At 43.6% G+C, this 19,004-nt stretch overlaps 1 protein-coding gene across 1 annotated transcript in view; it reads left to right on the forward strand.

Annotated features, from left to right (window-relative positions):
- Positions 1-19,004, forward strand: part of LOC309551114 (putative cation-transporting ATPase 13A4) — a 148,783-nt gene that overhangs the window by 122,534 nt on the left and 7,245 nt on the right. The window contains exons 23-28 of the mRNA XM_082251560.1: positions 417-526; positions 4,465-4,561; positions 5,557-5,629; positions 5,710-5,884; positions 10,061-10,230; positions 16,503-16,591. Coding sequence (XP_082107686.1) covers positions 417-526; positions 4,465-4,561; positions 5,557-5,629; positions 5,710-5,884; positions 10,061-10,230; positions 16,503-16,591 — 714 coding nt within the window. The remainder of the gene's footprint in view (positions 1-416; positions 527-4,464; positions 4,562-5,556; positions 5,630-5,709; positions 5,885-10,060; positions 10,231-16,502; positions 16,592-19,004) is intronic.

The following is a 19,004-nucleotide window of genomic DNA, read 5'->3' on the forward strand; positions in this document are numbered from 1 at the left end:
AATGCATCACACTTCGTAAATGGGTGGTGGAACTTTTTCATTCAACTACTCCAACTTTTCTCTGTGGCAGGGGCTGCAGTTAAGTTTTACAGCGCTGGAAGGCAGCTGCTCAGGATAGTATCTAGCAGATATGAGGAGGCACAACAGGCAGCAGCAGTCATTTGGGTAAATGGATACATACATTTATACATAACCAATGTGTATGTTACTGTTTCTCCCCCCTAAAATATACACTAAACTTCAGCTTTAAGTAAAGTGAGGAGAAGCTAGTTGTGACATCACGTTTTATCAGAAATTTGAAGCAAAAAAAAAGATAATAAAACTATTACAAACATTACAAACATTAGTGTAGTACCCCAGTGTTTCTTCTAGTTTTCACTAATGTTATTTTTTTACCCTTTATCCACTCTCTACAGGCACTTAAAATATCCCACGCTGGAATTTCGTTGTCAGAATTAGAAGCATCTGTTGCTTCACCTTTCACTTCCAAAATTCCAAATATCCAATGTGTGCCAATGCTCATCAAGTACGCTTTTTGCATGTTTACAATTTGCATAGGTTTGGCTATAACAAACTGAATTAATGTTTCAATGTTAATTATAACTGGCTTTGCACATAAAAGGAAAAGAGATATATCCCGGGTAACTATAGGCCGGTCAGCCTAACATCAGTAGTCTGCAAAATTTTGGAGGGGATGATAAGGGACCACATACAAGACTTTAGTAATGAAAACGGTATTATAAGTAGTAATCAGCATGGATTCATGAAAAATCGTTCGTGCCAAACCAATCTATTAACCTTCTACGATGAAGTGAGCTGCCACTTAGATAAAGGTAAGCCTGTGGATGTGGTGTATCTGGACTTTGCAAAGGCCTTTGACACCGTTCCCCACAAACGCTTACTGTACAAACTAAGGAAGGTAGGTATGGACCATAAGGTGAGTACCTGGATAGAGAACTGGCTCCAGGGGAGAGTACAGAGGGTGGTGATTAATGGGGAGTACTCGGATTGGGCGGATGTGGAAAGTGGGGTCCCCCAGGGTTCTGTCCTGGGACCAATCCTGTTTAATTTATTCATAAATGATCTAGAGGAGGGGATATCTAGTACAATCTCAGTATTTGCAGATGATACTAAATTAGGCATGCCAATATCTTCTATGCAGGATGTGGAAATCTTGCAAGCAGACCTGAACAAAATAACGGGGTGGGCAACTACATGGCAGATGAGATTTAATGTAGAAAAATGTAAAGTAATGCACTTGGGGGCCAGAAACCAGAAAGCAAGCTACTCACTAGGGGGGGAACCTCTGGGTGAGTCTAGGATGGAAAGGGACCTGGGGGTACTGGTAGACAACAGGCTTGGCAGTGGCATGCAATGCCAAGCCGCCGCAAGCAAAGCCAACAGAATACTGGGTTGTATAAAAAAGGGGATTCACTCCAGAAATAAAGAGATTATTCTTCCACTCTACAAGACTCTGGTCCGGCCACATCTGGAGTATGCTGTCCAGTTCTGGGCACCGGTCCTCAGGAAGGATGTGCTGGAACTGGAGAAAGTCCAGAGAAGGGCAACAAAAATAATTAGGGGAATGGAGGACATCAGCTATGAGGAAAGACTACAAGCACTGGAACCTATTCTCTCTGGAGAAGAGACGATTGAGGGGGGATATGATATCAATGTACAAATACTGTACTGGCGACCCTAGCATAAGGAACAAACTATTCAGAGAAAGGAGATACAATAAGACACGTGGCCACTCACTAAAACTTGAGGAAAGGCGGTTTAATCTTAAAGTGCGTAAGGGGTTCTTCACTGTAAGAGCGGTAAGGATGTGGAATTCTCTTCCACAAGCAGTCGTAACAGCGGGGAGCATTGATAGTTTCAAAAAACTATTGGATGGACACCTTAAAGACCACAACATACAGGGGTATACAATGTACGGTTAAAAGCAAACACACACACACATCATAGGTTGAACTGGATGGACTGATGTCTTTTTTCAACCTCACTAACTATGTAACTATGTAACTATGTAAAAAAAATGTCCTAAAGCAGTAGAGAAAGTTTACTTTACAAAGTAAATGCTGACTTAAGCTGTGTTTACTTTGAATATCTAATAATTTCCAGGAGAAATGTAAAAAAAAAAAACAGGATTTTTGCCATAATTTGATTAAAGTGAACTTCTAAACTGTATAAGTTTAGAAAACATTTTAGATGATTTACTAAAAGAGTTTCAGATTTTCATATAATCAATTGCGTAAATGTTCACTTCAATTATCCAATCCTTTGAAAAGCAAATTCCTGTTCACTTAAATACCCAATCATGTGCAGATGAAATAAGTAAATGAGAATTAGCTTTTCAAATAACTGGATAACTGAAGGGAATATTTAGCCAATTTATTGTGTGAATATTTTAACTTCTTTAGTAAATCGGCCTCATTCTCATAGAAAAGTGAATATTCTTTTAGTAAATAAAACCTGTACAGGGGAATTCAAAACAGCCCTAATGAACATTTTTTTTTTGTCAGCAGTCCTCATAAAAACTAACTTTTCCTAATCCAGACCACCTTTTGCACCAGTGTTGGTAACATTACCAAAATGTGTGGCAAATTCAACTAGATCTTACTATCACTACTTTAAGAAACTGTCACTACGGCAGCTACAAATTCTTTAATAACTACTGCCAGCTCTCATATTTGGAAATTGTTGGGATTTTCCTAATCTGGGAGCTGGCATACAGAGGTATGCCAATACACAAATTGGGCAGTTCCATGTGCTGGGAAGCTGTATGTGGAAGATTCCCTGGATGAAAGCTGAATGTATATGGGGGCGACCATATTTGGGAAATGACTAGTCACTAGTTGGGCAAAGCCTGATGGGAAATTAGAGACTAGCTCTCCATCAAGTCCACTTTACATTTAATTGACGGCTCACGGCCTTGAGCAGATTCAAAAGCTTCTACTGGACTGAATAATGGATATGGACTAGCCTACTGCTGCGAGTTGTCAATCAAAAGTAAAGTGAACCAGATGGGGAACTAGTCTCTCAGTTCCCCATCAGGCCCTACCCACCCCAGTACAAAACTCTTCGGACAAGCACCTGTCAGTGTGACAGGTGCGATGGTCAGGGAGGCAGTGATTGAGTGTACCGAGGAAGGAGTGTCCAGTGTGAACCCCACTTCCACAGTGCAGACTCCACTGTTTGTGACAGATACATGAATCTAACACAAGCACCATCACTTTTGATGCTGTGCCCTGACAGAATTCTAAAGGGTGTTTACGACAACCTTAATGAATTAACCTGTTAGTGTTTTAACCACTTTAATACAGGGCACTTCCCTCCCTTCCTGCCCAGGCCAATTTTCCCCTTTTAGCGCTGTTGCAATTTGAATGACAATTGCACGGTCATGCAACACTGTACCTACACCAAATTTATGTCATTTTCCCCCCACAAATAGAGCTTTCTTTTGGTGGCAGGCCAGCATTAACCTGCATTAATAGGCATTGACCGGCATCCAGCCAGCTTCAAGTCAGCGCCAACTGGCATTTTTCAATTGTCCGTAGCAATTTGTGCTTAGTTGAGCCAAAGGAGTATCCCACTCATCCCTTCTCCTATCCAAGTTACCAAATAAATACATAAACCCAAAGATACTGGACTGGTCATTGTCTCAGTGCTCACACTTGGAGAAATATGCTTAAATGTGCTGTTGTTGCTAGCGGTAACCCAGAGGGACCCATTTCCAGAAAAACGTCTGGGAATTGTACTACATAAACATAATTTTGTCTTTTAGATATCAGTGTAGAGCTTTGCCGCAGCTATTAGCTCTTATTGTAGAGAACAATTTTACAGCTAGAGTTGTCTGTGGCTTGAGTGAATGATTTGCAAAATGTATGTTGGTCTGTATGTTGGTCTCTAATCTATCTAATCTACATCTTATATACTGTACATTATTTGCATTCAAATTCACTGCCATGAGTTCTGGGAGTGAAATGATTCCACCTTCTGTACTGACAATTTTCAAATTAAAAAGAGTCCAAAAACTTACTTGCGCCATCGTGTGCAGGAGTTATGAGGATAAGTACTTGACACAGCAATGTTGTGTGTAAGTAATTCCTATCATTAAACTTTTGCATGGTAAATTCATTTTTATCACTTTGATCTTTTGATGTTTGTGGTTCTTCTATATCATGTTGATGCATCTTCCTTTAGTAAAATGGCTTACTTAAAATAAAAATGTCTCACTAACAAATAAAAAATATAGATATAAAATAAATATGCATATATCTAATATAACTTTAGAGCCATATTGTCGATTGCTATCAGTAGAACCAAATTAAATCAATGGTCCAGGCTGTGATTTATTAATAACACCTCTACTTCTATTTTGAGAAAACGATGTACACTTCTTAAAATACGTACAGCACTATGTTCTACAGTGTAACAAGACAATGTTATTTTCTTACACAGGGAAGGAAGGAATACTCTGGTTACAACATTCTCTATCTTTAAGTTCATGACCATGTTCATCCTTGTTGGCCTAACTTGCATAGCATATCTATTCTGGGTAAGGTTGCCTTGCTTTAAAATTTTCCTTACTGTGAAGATGTTTTGAAGTGATTGCTAGCTGGATTATTTTTTTTACGATTGATTTTTAGATTCTCTAAGTGATTTGTAAATCTTTATATAACATTGTTGCAACGTATTTAAGTGTTATTACTGTATGTTCCAGATAGGCTACATATGTCGATAAAATGTTCTTTGCTGAATATTCTTTCTTACCTTACTAAAGTGAAAGAGTTGATCTTTTATTACCATGGACAGCAGTTCTGGACTTCTCTTACAGAGAGTGTAAGAGTACCTAATATTTTGTAAGTTTTAAAAAGAATCCCTAAACGTACTCCCACCCGGCATCCATGGCCAATTGCAATGTATATAACTTTTACCTAAAATATTTTCTGTAGCTATCCCCTAGATCCAGAAATGTTAGGTGGCTCCATGGAGGTGGCTCCATGGAAGTTTGTCATTGTTTTCGGCACAGGTGCTGTGAGTGCAGGGAGCATTTTAGTCAAAGGATGTAATGATTGGGGTATCACTGCATTTGCCTATTTCTACTTTTGAATAGAGTGTAGAATGAATAAAATCCCTCTCAGATTTTTTTTGCTGTCTGTGTCACACTGGATAGGAAGTAGGTGAGAATTTCTCTAAAGAGAGGAAATATCTTGTCTTAGGCAGTTGTTCCTAGAATAACTGTCAGCCTTGGAAAATATACCTTTCCCTTCTAATGAAAAAAGCAGCTGTAACATTTTGCCATCACTTTCTGTCCCGATAACAGTGGTCCTCAGGGCCAACAGAGACAAAAAATGTCCCCAGTGGGGACACAGACAGCAAATAATACCTAACAATGGCTTTAAATTCTGCTCCATTGAAAAAATATAAAAATAAGTAACTTTGGATATAATATAAATTGTATGCTCACTGCTGGAAATGCAGCTCTGTATAAATATTTAGCAGGTTATGAAAGTATTCGTTTTTGCCTTACACAAAATTATTTTGTCATAGAAACAAACCCTTTTTGGAAATTACCAATACCTATTACAAGATTTGGCTATCAATATTACAGTGGCCTTAACTTGTAAGTATCTATTATTTTAGTAATTTATTGCGGACTTCTTCAATAATACACTGTATGACACAACATTCTTCTTTATTTAGTAAGTTTGAATGGTCCAGCACCAAAGCTCGCTCCATACAGACCCCCAGGACAGCTTCTTTCTCCTCCATTATTATTGTCCATTGCTATGCACTTCATCTTCACTGTGATTGTACAGACAACTGCTTTCTTCCTGCTTCTGCAACAGCCATGGTACAATGAAACAGATGTCTTCAGGTAAATGATTACCCCATGGTTTGTAGATCTAACCATTCTTTAGCAACAATTTGAAATATGCAGTTTATCAGGGACAGTGAAAGTCATTTTATTTGAAACTAATGTTATCGGTATTATACTCCTTTGCATGGCGCTTTATAAAAATGCAGCAGTAAGCTAAAGCAGGGATTGGCAAACTGTTATACATGCACCCAGGCGAGTGTACCCTGCCTTTTTCACTAAAACCCAGCCATAGTTGATAGTCAGCCTATGACCTTTCTACCCCCTGATATAATTAATGTGAGGATGTTAGTGTGTGAAAGAAGACCACCCATACACCCACACTGTTCCTCCTTACTATGCAGCAGGTATTTAGAGTCCCTGCATTTCTGTAAGTGCAGAGTTTTGGCAGATTTGAGGTCTGAAGGAGAAAAATGTGGGGCTGATCTGAAGTCTAAATGAGCATGTATTTGCACCAATTAGAGATATAAAGGTGCAGACATTGGTGTTGATCTGAGGTCTGAAGGTGCAGAAATAAGGGTTCATTTGAGATCTGAAGAAGCATTTAATTGGCAGATCTGAGGTTTCAAGGTGCATGCTTTGGGGTTTATTTGAGGTCTGAAAGAACATTAGTTGGGGTTTATAAGAGGTTTGAAGGTGCATGATTTTGGGCTGATCTGAGGTGTGGAGGTATATGAATTGGGGCTAATGCTTAGTAATAGTAACTACAAATATTTTTTGTGTGTGCATCAGTTAATATAAAATAATTATTAAGTGAAAAATAAACAATATGACTATGGTGTGCTATTGTTCTTTGGCATGCTAATTCTTATAAAATTGACATTTAATGTTGAAGAAGCAGCTGACTCCTGATTTAATGTCTAAAAAAACAATAATAATGTACCAAAAACCTAAAAAATACTCATATATTTTAGCGCAAAACCACCGCAACTATTATAACAAAAATTGTCCGAATACAGCTAAAAAACAAATGTTCAAATATGCATTCCAACACCAATGTGCAATTGTGATGAATTCCAAATCTTCTACAGTGACACCAGTGCACTCCACCATATCATTTTACAATCTGCCCCCCTCCATTTTTGACCTCTCATCATAAATGAGGTCAAAAAGCATTACGTCCGGAGGGTTGTACTTCTTCAGTAGGGCTTCTTCAGTCCTACTGAAGAAGTCTGCCCCCCCCCTGAAGTAATGTCTATAGGGGCAGAGCCTAGGGCCAAGGACGTCATCACGTTTCTTTGCTGGGATTGCTGAGTGGTAAAGGACCAGTACATTCCTAGTAATAGTGCTAAAAAAGAAGCATTGACTTTGGAAAATTGTTTCGCTTTATTCTTGTGAGTGTTTTTATTCCATATAACTTTAATATTAATAAATATAGTGAGCGCTATAAGTTCCCTTCTTTTTTTATGCATGTGATGTGTATTTGAGTCACAGACAAGTGACCAATAAAGCGCTATTTGACCTTATTAATGGTCAGAGGTAAAAAATGGAGAGCATATTGTAATATCACGTGGGGAAGTGCACTAGTGTCACTATGGGATTACGCATTCATAGCAGATTTTGAATTGATCAGAGTTGCACATAAGTGTTGAAAGATATATTTGGATAATGGATTCTTAGTTGTATTGGGATTTTTTTTTTTTTTTTAAACAGTTGAGGTAGTTATGCACCAATACACTGTATATAAGAGTATTTTTAAGTTGTGTTACATTTTTTTTTCTAATTTTGAGGGGTGTGATGAAATCACTTATCAGTAATTTAACTGGCACATGATGCATTTATAGGGGTTCATGTGAAACTGCACAGATTGTTACCCACCCTGATCTAATCAGTCATTTATTACACACTTTTTCAGTAGCCTGTTTTCCTACAGTGTATGTAAACCCTAGCAATGAACTTCTCTTATAGGGCTAATTTTGGTCTGTTATATAATACCATTGAAAGTGTTTTATTAAAACTGTTTGATAAATTCAAAAATACCTGGTAATCCTGCCAGAAATTGTGTGAGCTGATTACTTCCTGTGCTATCTGTATGTGTTGACTGTTTTCAATTACACTCTTCTTAGCTATCTATGAAGACTACAGAACCATGCCCTTCAAAGTTATTAAGAATAGGTGAGGGGTAGGGTTATGTGGTGCTATCTTGTATCCGTTGTCATGATACTGAATAGTGAGTGAGCGCTGTCATCCTCAGATTGGAAGCCTGTTACTTACAAAATCATCAGGTGAAAAAAGAGGAGAAGCTTAAAAAAAGGAAAATGAAAGCAGTCACCAAATAAAGAGGACTGGTAGCTGAAATATATACTTTTTTTCGTTTTGGGTTTAAATATCTTGGCTTAAATCTCCCTGAGTTTGTTGCTTCTCATGTCATTCTTATTGTGCATCTAAACCTTAAAAAACAAAAAATGTGATTTATTGCAACTTGTTAGTACTTAGATGTAGTGGCTGCATTCATTTTCTTGTTTAAAACTTTAGGTATACCTTCTGACCCTGCCACCTGTGCATTCCTGTAGTAGGGTGAACACACTCACTCATTATACAGTATTATTAGAGTAGCAGCATTGTTATTCCAAGATGTATGCTCTTGATTTGAACACCTCTCATCTTCTTCTCATCCCCATAAAATAGAGGGAGATTGTATTCCACATAAATTAATTTGACAGAGCTGATAACACTGCATGGGTTTTATTTGCAGCATTGTCAGCTCAGTAAAAAAAAAAAAAAAAAAGTTACTGAACTTATTGTGGGAACAAGAAGTATTTTTGCTGTATGTCATGGTTTGTCATTTTTAAACAGACAAAACACAGAGAAATATGCATATAATGAAGAGATGTACTAAATAGGTTTTACTGTGTTCATACACTTTACCTAAAATTTGAATAAAATAATCCAACTGAGTCTGTATATCTTTGAATCCAAATTTACTACCTTTAAATGATAATAACCTGTATAGGCTTTCATAAATGCAGCAATTTTACAAATAGACAAGAAGCAGGGGCTACCATCTGGCGGGTTAGCATTTGGTAGGCAGCAAAATGGTCCCAAGAGACAAAAGGCCCCATCCCCTGATAACTACCCAAGCTCATGTTCAACTTTTCTCAGTAAATATAATTTTTTGTAATTGCACAGTCTGATGTCATCCTTGACCTTACAGGAAAATTGAAGTCTTGTCCTTGTGAAGATAGTGAGCTTGGAGTTTTTATAACTGTGTCAATTATTGTAGTCATGTAGGAAACAGAGGAGAGGTAAGAGCCAAAGCAAAGCTTAAAGTAAACCCATTGATTTAACAGTTTCAAAAAACAGTTAAATTTTCAGCACGTGTCGGAAATGTAACTCTCACATTGGTTGTGCTCTCAACTTAACTGTCAAACCTTTCAATGGCTGGTGTCATACAGTAACTGATCACATGTGCATATAAGAAACTGGGGGGGTCTCCATCAGATCAAAACCACATTGTTGAATGGAGATTACATGGTACTCCTATTGCCTTAATATACCTTATCATCAAAGCCGAAGGTTTGATGCAGTCCCGTGACAGAGGTAATGGAATAAAAAAGAGGGGGGGGGGGACCAGAACTCTAAAGCTGTATACACACTATACAACTTTTGTGGTTTGATTTCCTTTAAATTTACATTCAACTATGTAGTGCAAGGGCCTGCCTGACTGCATACAAATTGGAAGTGTTTAGGTCTGACCTCATATTATATGGTTTTGGTAAATCTAAGGGGAAAAATCTAAAGAAAATCGTATAGTATGTATCCAGCTTTAGACCGTCACAAGGGGACACACAGGTATTGATAGAAAGGCTTTATTGAAAAAAAATGAATCGTGTGAATGCAGAGGGCAATGCATGTGTGCTTTTCCAATCCTGGTCCTTTTATTCATAACAACATTGTTTATTTTTAATCTGTGAGGTGGTGGTCGTATTTTCTTGTATTATTGGTGTTATTTAATTTTTTCAATAAAGCCTTTCTATCATTACCTGTGTGTCCCCTTGTGACAGTCTTAGAGTTCTGGTCTCCCCCCTCTTTTTGATCACATGTGCGGCATCATGGCAGTTGAAGATTAAACAGTGAGAATTTTTAACCTGTAGCAAATTTAAAACAAATAAATATATACAGCATTGTTTTTTAATAAACTTGACAATTTGACTTTTCTTTATTTCTAATTGGCAGTGCCTGTCTACCATTAAACCACAGCATGGAAAATGTTACCATAAGAGAACATCGATTTGCAGAGAACTTCATCACCACAACAATGTTTCCTATAATAGGATTTAACCTTATTATTCTGGAGTTTGTCTTCTCCAAAGGACGGCCATTCAGACAGCGTCTGCATACCAACTGTGAGTTGAAATTTCATTTATGAATGTAAAAAATAATGTAAAGTATGTTCAGACCTTTTACCTCTAGCCTCCTGCTGACACCATTGCTGCATGTATGATAGACAGTGACACCAGTGCAGGTTTCATGTCTTTGCCCCTGCCTACACTTGGTCTACACTTGGCCAGTCACATTACAAAATCTGTGTTGATGCTTTGGCTGTGCATTTTGTGATAGCCAAGAATAGTTGGTGTACTATATAGTTGAACTAATAGCTGCAAAACCATGAAAATGATGCTGCAATTGGACTTTTGGCTAACTTAGTGACTCTATTTATCTATCAAGAAATGTCACAGCACAGTGATTGAACACTATCAATAATAATCATTATGGGGCGTGGCCGGGATGTGAGCCTGAGCGGACGTGTGGCTGCAGAGCTCCGTGACCATCCGTGCAAATTCCTCCGTTTTAGGGCCATTCTGTTTACAGTACCTGGCTTGCCGGCTTGTCCTGCTCCTCTGGATCGTCCTGGTCCTGCTGCCATGTCGACCAAGCCGAAGGGTAAGCTGCCCAAGGATCCGAAGCCTCAGCGCCCGGGGAAGAGCCGGGCCACGTGTCCTCCCGGCGCCATCTTGCCAGTCTCCGACAGCCCCCAGGCAAGTCGCTGCTCCAAGGCCTCGGCGGGGATGTCTTCCTCCCCTGGCTCGCAGCCATCGGGCTCACGGACACCGGAGCGGAGCTCCCCTGCGCCCGCGGAAGTGGCGGTGGAGGCGGCGGCGATCACTGGACCCATCCTCGCGGCCATTGAAGGCTGCAAAGCTTCCCTCATGCTCCGCATAGACAGCGTGGCCTCCGAATGCACCCTGATACGCCACGATCTGGACAAGATCAGGGGCAGGATGACGGAGGCTGAGGATCGGATTGGAGAGGTGGAAGACCGGCAGGGATCCCATTCGGCTCAGCTAGAGGACTTACAGGCGTTGGTCGCCGCGCTCACTAGCAAGGTGGATGATGCCGAGAACAGGCAACGCCGAAATAATATCCGTGTGGTGGGCTTGCCGGAGGGCGCGGAAGGTGATCGCCCTGAGGCCTTTGCTGAGGACTTCTTCAAATCCCTTCTGCACCTGCGTGACCTTCCTGCTACCTATGTGGTTGAGCGGGCTCACCGGGTGCCCACGGGCAAGCGACCCTCGGGGGCCCCCCCCAGACCGTTCCTGGTCCGGATGCTGAATTACCGGGACCGGGATATGATCCTTGCTGCGGCTAGGAAGCAAGAGGAGTTGCCCTATGAGAATACCAGGGTGATGTTATTCCCAGACTTCTCGGCTGAAGTACAGAGGCGCCGCAGATCCTTTAACGAGGTGAGACGTCGCCTGCGGGAGAGGAATATTAAATACAGTATGCTGTATCCCAGTCGGCTGAGGGTGGCCCATCAGGGCACAGTGCGATTCTTCGAGACCCCCTCAGATGCCAGTGAATGGATTGACACCTTGGGTGCTGCGGCCTGATTATTGATGACCCCCTGTGTTCCCCTCGGCTGTGTGATGACCTGGACTCTGTAAGTGAACTCCTGTGCTGCCTTCTGCCCTGTTTGCCCCTTTTGTTCCCGCTCCTGCTCTCCTATATGTTTCTGTTCTGCCTCCCTCGGATGTGTTTCTCGGGACTCCTGGACACTTGCACCTCCGTCCTCACGGCAGATGCTTGCCCTGCATCCTCCTTTGGCCCTTTTGTCCCTTTTGTTCACCACGGAGCTCGGGTGAACTGCACTGTCTTTTTTTCTTTTTTTTTTTCTTCCCTTTTGCTTGACTTTTTGCCTTCTTTTTTTGTTTTTTGACAGGCTCCCTGAACTGTGCTTTCCGCTGGCCCTGTTGGCGGTGGGCGGACTATTTTTGGACAGACTGTAGCGGTAGGCCCAGGCGGTCTGTTGGCCGGTGCCTAACCGTTTTTTTTTTTCTCAGTTTTGGGTTCAAACTGTCCCTGGGCTCTCCCCCTTGGTTTTTGGGGTAACGGGGTACAGTAGGGTAAACGTTATGTGTTTGGGGTGTTGTGCTCTCCCTCCAGGAGGGCTTACTTTGTTTGTTTGTGTTTTTGTTTGGTGCATGGGTTTACTCGATCTTGCTGCTCCCCAGGAGGAAGTACCTATGGGTGATACTTCTGGGGTGTTCATTTATGTAACCTTCCAGGATGGCATCACGTAAACCATCTACCTTCTCTGTGCTATCCTGGAACGTACGGGGTCTCAATTCCAAGTTTAAGCGGGCATTGCTCTTTCAGTATGTGCAGCGTTACAACCCCTCCATACTGGTTTTGCAAGAAACCCACCTGGTGGGCAGCAAGCTCCTGTCTCTTAAAAAACCGTGGGTACAGAGGTCGTTCCATGCCTCCTACTCTACTTATGCCAGGGGTGTTTCTGTACTGATTCATAAATCTTTGCCCTGTGTGGTGGAGGCGGTGCACACCGACCCCTCCGGACGATATGTGGTGCTGGTGCTCACTATGTGGCAGCAGAGGTATGTGGTGGCGGGCATTTATGTGCCCCCACCGTTCAAAGCTGAGGTCCTATATGCCGTCCTGGAGAGGGTCTCCGGCTACTGTCCCGCCAAACTGCTTCTCCTGGGGGACTTCAACGCCATCCTCTCCCCGGACCTTGACAGGCCCTTGCCTCCCAAGGCCTTTTCCGGGGACCTTCTCCATTGGTCTTCGGCCGCCGGGTTACAGGAGGTTTGGCGCTGGAAACACCCCCAGGAGAAGGTTTACTCCTGCTTTTCTGCTACCCACAAAACATCCTCCAGGATAGACTATGGCTTCGCCAACCCGCACATGTTGTCTGATGTGGAGGAGGTCTCTTATCTCCCCAGCGGCTTGTCGGACCATAGTCCCTTGCAGGTTGTTATTCGCTCGGGCTGTGACCGCAGTAGTGCTCTGTGGCGCCTCGGTGCCCAGTGGGTGGACCAGCCCGAGATTGTGGCCCAGACCCCGTCTATGATAAACGACTATTGGCAGACTAATGCAGGTACGTCCTCTCCCGGACTGGTATGGGACGCCTTTAAGGCGGTTACTAGGGGCCACTATATTTCAGCAATCAAAGCCGTTCGAGTTCAGCAGCTGGCTGCGGTGTCCGACTTGGAGGCGGCGGCCGAGGCGGCTTCTGGCCGCTATGTCCGGGACCCCTCGGCCGCCAACTTTGAGGAGCTGCAGGCGAGTAAGAGAGACTTGCATCTACACCTGACTGAGGTCACCCGGTTGTCTATGTACCACTCTAAACAGAGGTTTTTTGAATACGGGGATCGGAACGGGAAACTGCTGGCTGTTATGTCTCATCATGATGCCCCCCTCACCCTGGTTCCGGAGCTCACTTCTCCTTCTGGGGAGGCGGTCACCTCACCGGAGGGAATTTTGGGGCTTTTTGGGGACTTCTACTCCCGATTATATGCTACTACCTTGCCCGCGGACCTCCGGCCGGAGGATCTGCAACAGCTCCTGGATCCGGTTGCCCTGGGTTGGTTGTCAGATGCTGAGCGCTCCGATTTGGTTCGGCCGGTCACGGCAGAGGAGGTGGAGATAGTGATACGTTCTATCCCTGGAGGCAAGGCCCCTGGCCCCGATGGGCTGCCCATTGAATTCTACAAAACTCATGCAGGAGTGCTGGCCCCCCTGCTGGCGGCATTGTACAACGACTGCCTGGAGATGGGCTCCTTGCCGCCCTCTATGGCAGAGGCACACATTATCCTGATCCCTAAGCCCCCGAAGGACCCAAAGCTGTGCGCTTCCTACCGCCCAATTGCCCTACTTAATAATGACCTCAAGGTTCTCACTAAAATTCTTGCCTCCAGACTTCGCCCCATCCTCCCCTCCGTGATTGACCAGGATCAAACGGGGTTTATGGCCAACAGATCTACAGATGTCAATCTGCGTAGGCTTTATACTAATTTGCAAACTCAACATTTGAACTCCGGTGCAAGGGTGGTCGCCTCCTTGGATATAGAGAAGGCTTTTGATTCAGTGGAGTGGCTGTTCCTGTGGGAGGTCCTCAGGAGAATGGGGTTCCCCCTGTTGTTTATACGATGGTTGCAGACAATCTATAGATCTCCAAGGGCGGCCATTCGGTTGGGAGGAAGGCTGTCCCCTTCGTTCCTGTTGTCCAGAGGTACGCGGCAGGGCTGTCCTCTTTCTCCGGCCCTTTTCGCCATCGCCATGGAACCCTTGGCTGAGGCGCTCCGAACCTCGCCGGAGGTTCGGGGGCTTCGGGTGGCGTGGCTGGAGGAGAGGGTGGCGCTGTACGCGGACGACCTCCTGTTGTTTTTGCAGGATGCGGGTCCCTCCCTTCGGGGGGCTCTGGACATCCTTGACGGCTTCTCCAGGGTGACGGGCCTAAAGGTGAATTGGTCAAAGTCCCAGCTGCTTGCGATCGACGAGGCGGCCAGGAGTGCTGCCCCGCCGGATCTCTCGCTACAGTGGGTCGACAGTTTCATGTATCTGGGGGTGAGGGTGTCTAAGGACCCCTCGAAATTTATTTCCCTTAATCTAGACCCGGTGATGCAGGATGTTCGGGCCAGGCTGAAGGCATGGGAGAACCTTCCCCTCTCCCTGTTGGGCAGGGTGAATCTGATAAAAATGAAGATCCTCCCTAAATTGACCTACCTCTTTCGCCACTCACCCCAATGGATCCCCAAAACCTTCTTCACCAATTTGAATAGGCTCTTCTCCTCCTTTTTGTGGGGCCCTCGCCCCCCCCGCTACAAGTTTTCAACGCTGATGAGACCCCAGTCACAGGGGGGTCTAGCCTTCCCAGACTGTCATAAATATTTTTTGGCCTCCCAGTTGGTTTCCGCGGTGTGGTGGCTGTCTCCTGATGCCTCCAACTCCGCGGTGGTGCTGGAGGCGGCGGTGCTGGGGTCAATGGAGGCGCTGTCACATCTGTTGTTCCGGGGCCCCAAGGCTCCGTATCCTTTGACCTCATCCATGCTAACGACGCTCAGAGCCTGGCGTCAGGGCCTGGCGCTGGAGGCTTACCCGAGCACCGCGGTCTCCCCTAGGGCGCCGCTGTGGATCAACCCTACTCTGCCCCACTTGTACTCCCTCCCCGACCCGGCGGCCTGGACCAGATACGGCATTAAGGTGATTTCAGATCTGTCCTCGGACTTCTCCCTCCCTTCATTTGACCAACTTTGTGAGTCTCACGGGGTGCCCCCGTCTCACCTCTTCCGTTATCTCCAGTTGTCCCATGCCTTCGGGGCTCAGTTCCCGCGGGGGGGGGCGGGGGTGGTGCAGTCGGATCTGGAGCGGGTTCTTCGGTTTGACTGCTCCGCCCGCGCCGCCTCGGTCCTGCACGCCCATCTCCTTCGGGTGTTCTCTCCGGAGCTCTCGGGTCTCCGAGATCGGTGGACTCGGGATGTCCCGGACATGGACGCCGAGGACTGGCAACAGGTGTGGGACTCCCCCTTTAAGATCCTGGTCTCCCTGAGGGACCGCATGGTGCAGTATAAGATCGCCCACCGGGCGTACTTCACTCCCCATCGCCTACATAAAATGCATGAGTCCCACTCCCCGGAGTGCTGGCGGTGCGGCCACGCGCCCGGGGACTTTATCCACATTTTCTGGACCTGCCCAGATCTGTCTGATTACTGGTCTCGGGTCTACGCGGCTGCAAACGGAGTGTTGCAGGTTTCGATAGACCCCTCGCCCAAGACGGCCCTGTTAGGCCTACTAGACGATCTGTTCCCTAGGGTGGCGGATCGCACCCTCATGGGTCTCCTCCTGTTTTTCGCCAGGAAGAACATAGTACTTCATTGGAGGCAGCGGTCCCCTCCCCCGCTCCGGCGGTGGAGGGCGCTGGTGGATTCGGTGATACCGTTGTACAAGGACACGTATTCTCACAGGGGATGCCCCAAAAAGCATGACAGGGTTTGGGCCAAGTGGCTGGCGGACTCCTCCGTGCCGCTGCTTGCCGCCTGTCTGGGCGGGGGCGGCTTGGGGGCTCCGTAGACCGCTATCCGGGGCCGGCCGAGAGGCGGCCCGGACTATACTACTTATCCTATGCTGTACACTGATTAACGCTGTATTCTTGCTGCCAGTATAATTATGCCCCTGCGTGGGCCCACTTTTCCCCCTTTCTTTTTATTATTTTTTCATGTTTGATTGCCTTGACGTTGACAATGCGCTGCAAGACAGTTATGTGAACCTTTTTGCACCTACTGTTTTTGTGTTGTTATGTTTTTCTGTTGAAACAATAAAAAGATTTTCAAAAAAAAAAAAAATAATAATCATTATAATGCATTTATATTTTTATTTTTAGATTTACTTACCTGTTTGATGATTGTGCAAGTGACAGTTTATGTGTTTTTGTTGGTTGCTGATATTGAAGATATGTACACTGTTCTGGAGGTATAGTATTTTGTAACAATTTTCTTAATTATTGTCTGACTGACAGGCAGAAAATCAGCATAGCTTTATGTGTAACTCTAGTTAATTGTTGAGTGCATTTTGTAATCTGTTTTAGGCTCCGTTCACATGTAGGCGTTTTGGGGCGTTTTTCTGCTCTAGGATCAGCTCTCAAAACGCCCAACAAGACAAATCCTATTCATTTCAATGGCCCCTGTTCACATCTGAGCGTTTTGACGCTGTGAGCAAAACGCCCAACGCTCAAAAAAGTACATGAGCTTCTTTTTGGGCAGATTACAGGCGTTTTCCATTGGTCTCTATTCAATCTAAAAACGCCTGCACAAAAATCGCAGTAAAATCGTGGTAAAAGACGCGCTAAAACGCTACGCTCAGGTGTGAATGTAGCCTTATGAAAAAGTCAAGTTTGTGTTGTGTTGTTATATATATATAACTATGTCAGTATATATTGAAGCAAGCTTGAACAAGACTTTATATTCCAAATAGAATGAGCAAAGAAATAAATATGGATATATAAAAAAATGTGGAAACTTTTTGAAGACCCCACAGATATATAGATTGCTCAGCAAATAAAATTTGAAATATTAACAACAGCCTACAAAGCCATCTAAAACTCTGATCCCTAGTTATAATAACAACCAAATCTCAAGCTATCAACCAAACCATCCTCTTCACTCCTCCCAAGACCTTTTGCTTTCAAGCTTCCTCATCTCCCCTGGAACTCCCTATTCCAATCTGTACAGCTATCTCTTACAATGTAACCCTTTAGGCAATCCATGATAACTCATCAGTACAGGTAAGCCTATCCTTTCTCAGTCAGCTCATTCAAACACATCTACCACCTTTTGCATCACTTCACCTCCCCTTAGATATTAATCTTTCATGAGCGGGGCCCTCCAAACCCTCTTATCTTAAATTGCATTGTAACTGTACTGTCTCCCTTTATTTTGTAAAGCACTTTGTTTAACTATTCAGAAAAGAAGAAACCATTTTGGAGGGAACCTTTTTTTACTGCTGTAGTTCCACCACCGAAGTAGCTGCTTGATGTTTTGAGTTGTTTTTGGATTTTCTATATTATATTATTCAACAACAACTTGATTTAATCATGACCAACCTGTACTTCTATCTCTTGATCTATCTATCTATTCCATTCATGTATTCATTTAACCATTTCTGGACCGGAAGGTTTTAGCCCCTTAATGACTAGGTCATTTTTATACTGACAATTGATGCTGTACCCAAACAGACTTAATGTTCTTTTTTTCCCCACAAATAGAGCTTTCTTTTGGTGGTATTTGATCACCTCTGCGATTTTTATTTTTTGCGCTACAATCAAAAAAAGAGCAACAATTTTGAAAAAAAAAAAAAAAAAACAATATTTCTTTACTTTCTGCTATAAAGCCTTCCCAAATTAAAACATTTAAAAATCAAATTTTTTCATCATTTTAGGCCAATATGTATTCTGCTACATATTCTTGGTAAAAAAAAATCCCAACAAGTGTATATTGATTGGTTTGTGCAAAAGTTATCGTGTCTAAAAACTAGGGGAAAGATTTATGTCATTCTTATTTTTTTTACTAGTAATGGTGGTGATTAGTGATTTTTAGCGGGACTAAGCCATTGCTGCAGACAGATCATACACCTAACTGACATTTTTTACACTTTTGGGGGGACCAGTGACATTACTACAGTAATCAGTGGTAAAAATATGTACTGTTACTGTACTAATGACACTGGCAGGGAAAGGGTTAACACCAGGGGCAATCAAAGGGTTAAATTTGTTTATAGGGGGTGCTTTCTAACTGTGTGGGGATGGGCTTGCTGGCTGAACACAGAGACCTGTGTTCCTAAATAGGAGGAACACAGGATCCCTCTGTTCATTACTGACAGAACAGCGGTCTACTGTGTTTACATCGGCAGACCACCGTCTCCACGGGAAGTGATCACGGGTGCCTGGCAAACATTGCAGCTGCTGGACCCACTAATTGGCTCCCCCTGTGGCCAATCGGCATGCGCCTTCAGTGGCATGCACCCCCATTAGCTGTCCCACGAAACGATATACAGGTATGCCGTTTCGCGGGACAAAGCTGACCTGCCGCAGTATAAGTATGGTGGCTGGTCGGCAAGTGGTTAATTAATACTGTTTCACAGGGCTTATCTGCTGTTGACCCTACATTGCAAATTTTACAAACAATAAAAGCACAAACAACTTCATATAATATCACATAAACTAGCACTGCAATAATACATGGCGCATGTTTGCCTCTGTATTCTTACATGTGTATGGTATTTATAGTGTGTGTATGTATATATATATATATATATATATATATATATATATATATATATATATATGTATATATATATATGCGCATACACACATACAGTGGGAAGAACA

The sequence above is a fragment of the Pelophylax lessonae genome (genome assembly GCF_965119305.1).
Source record: "Pelophylax lessonae genome assembly, chromosome: 3".
NCBI lineage: Eukaryota > Metazoa > Chordata > Amphibia > Anura > Ranidae > Pelophylax > Pelophylax lessonae.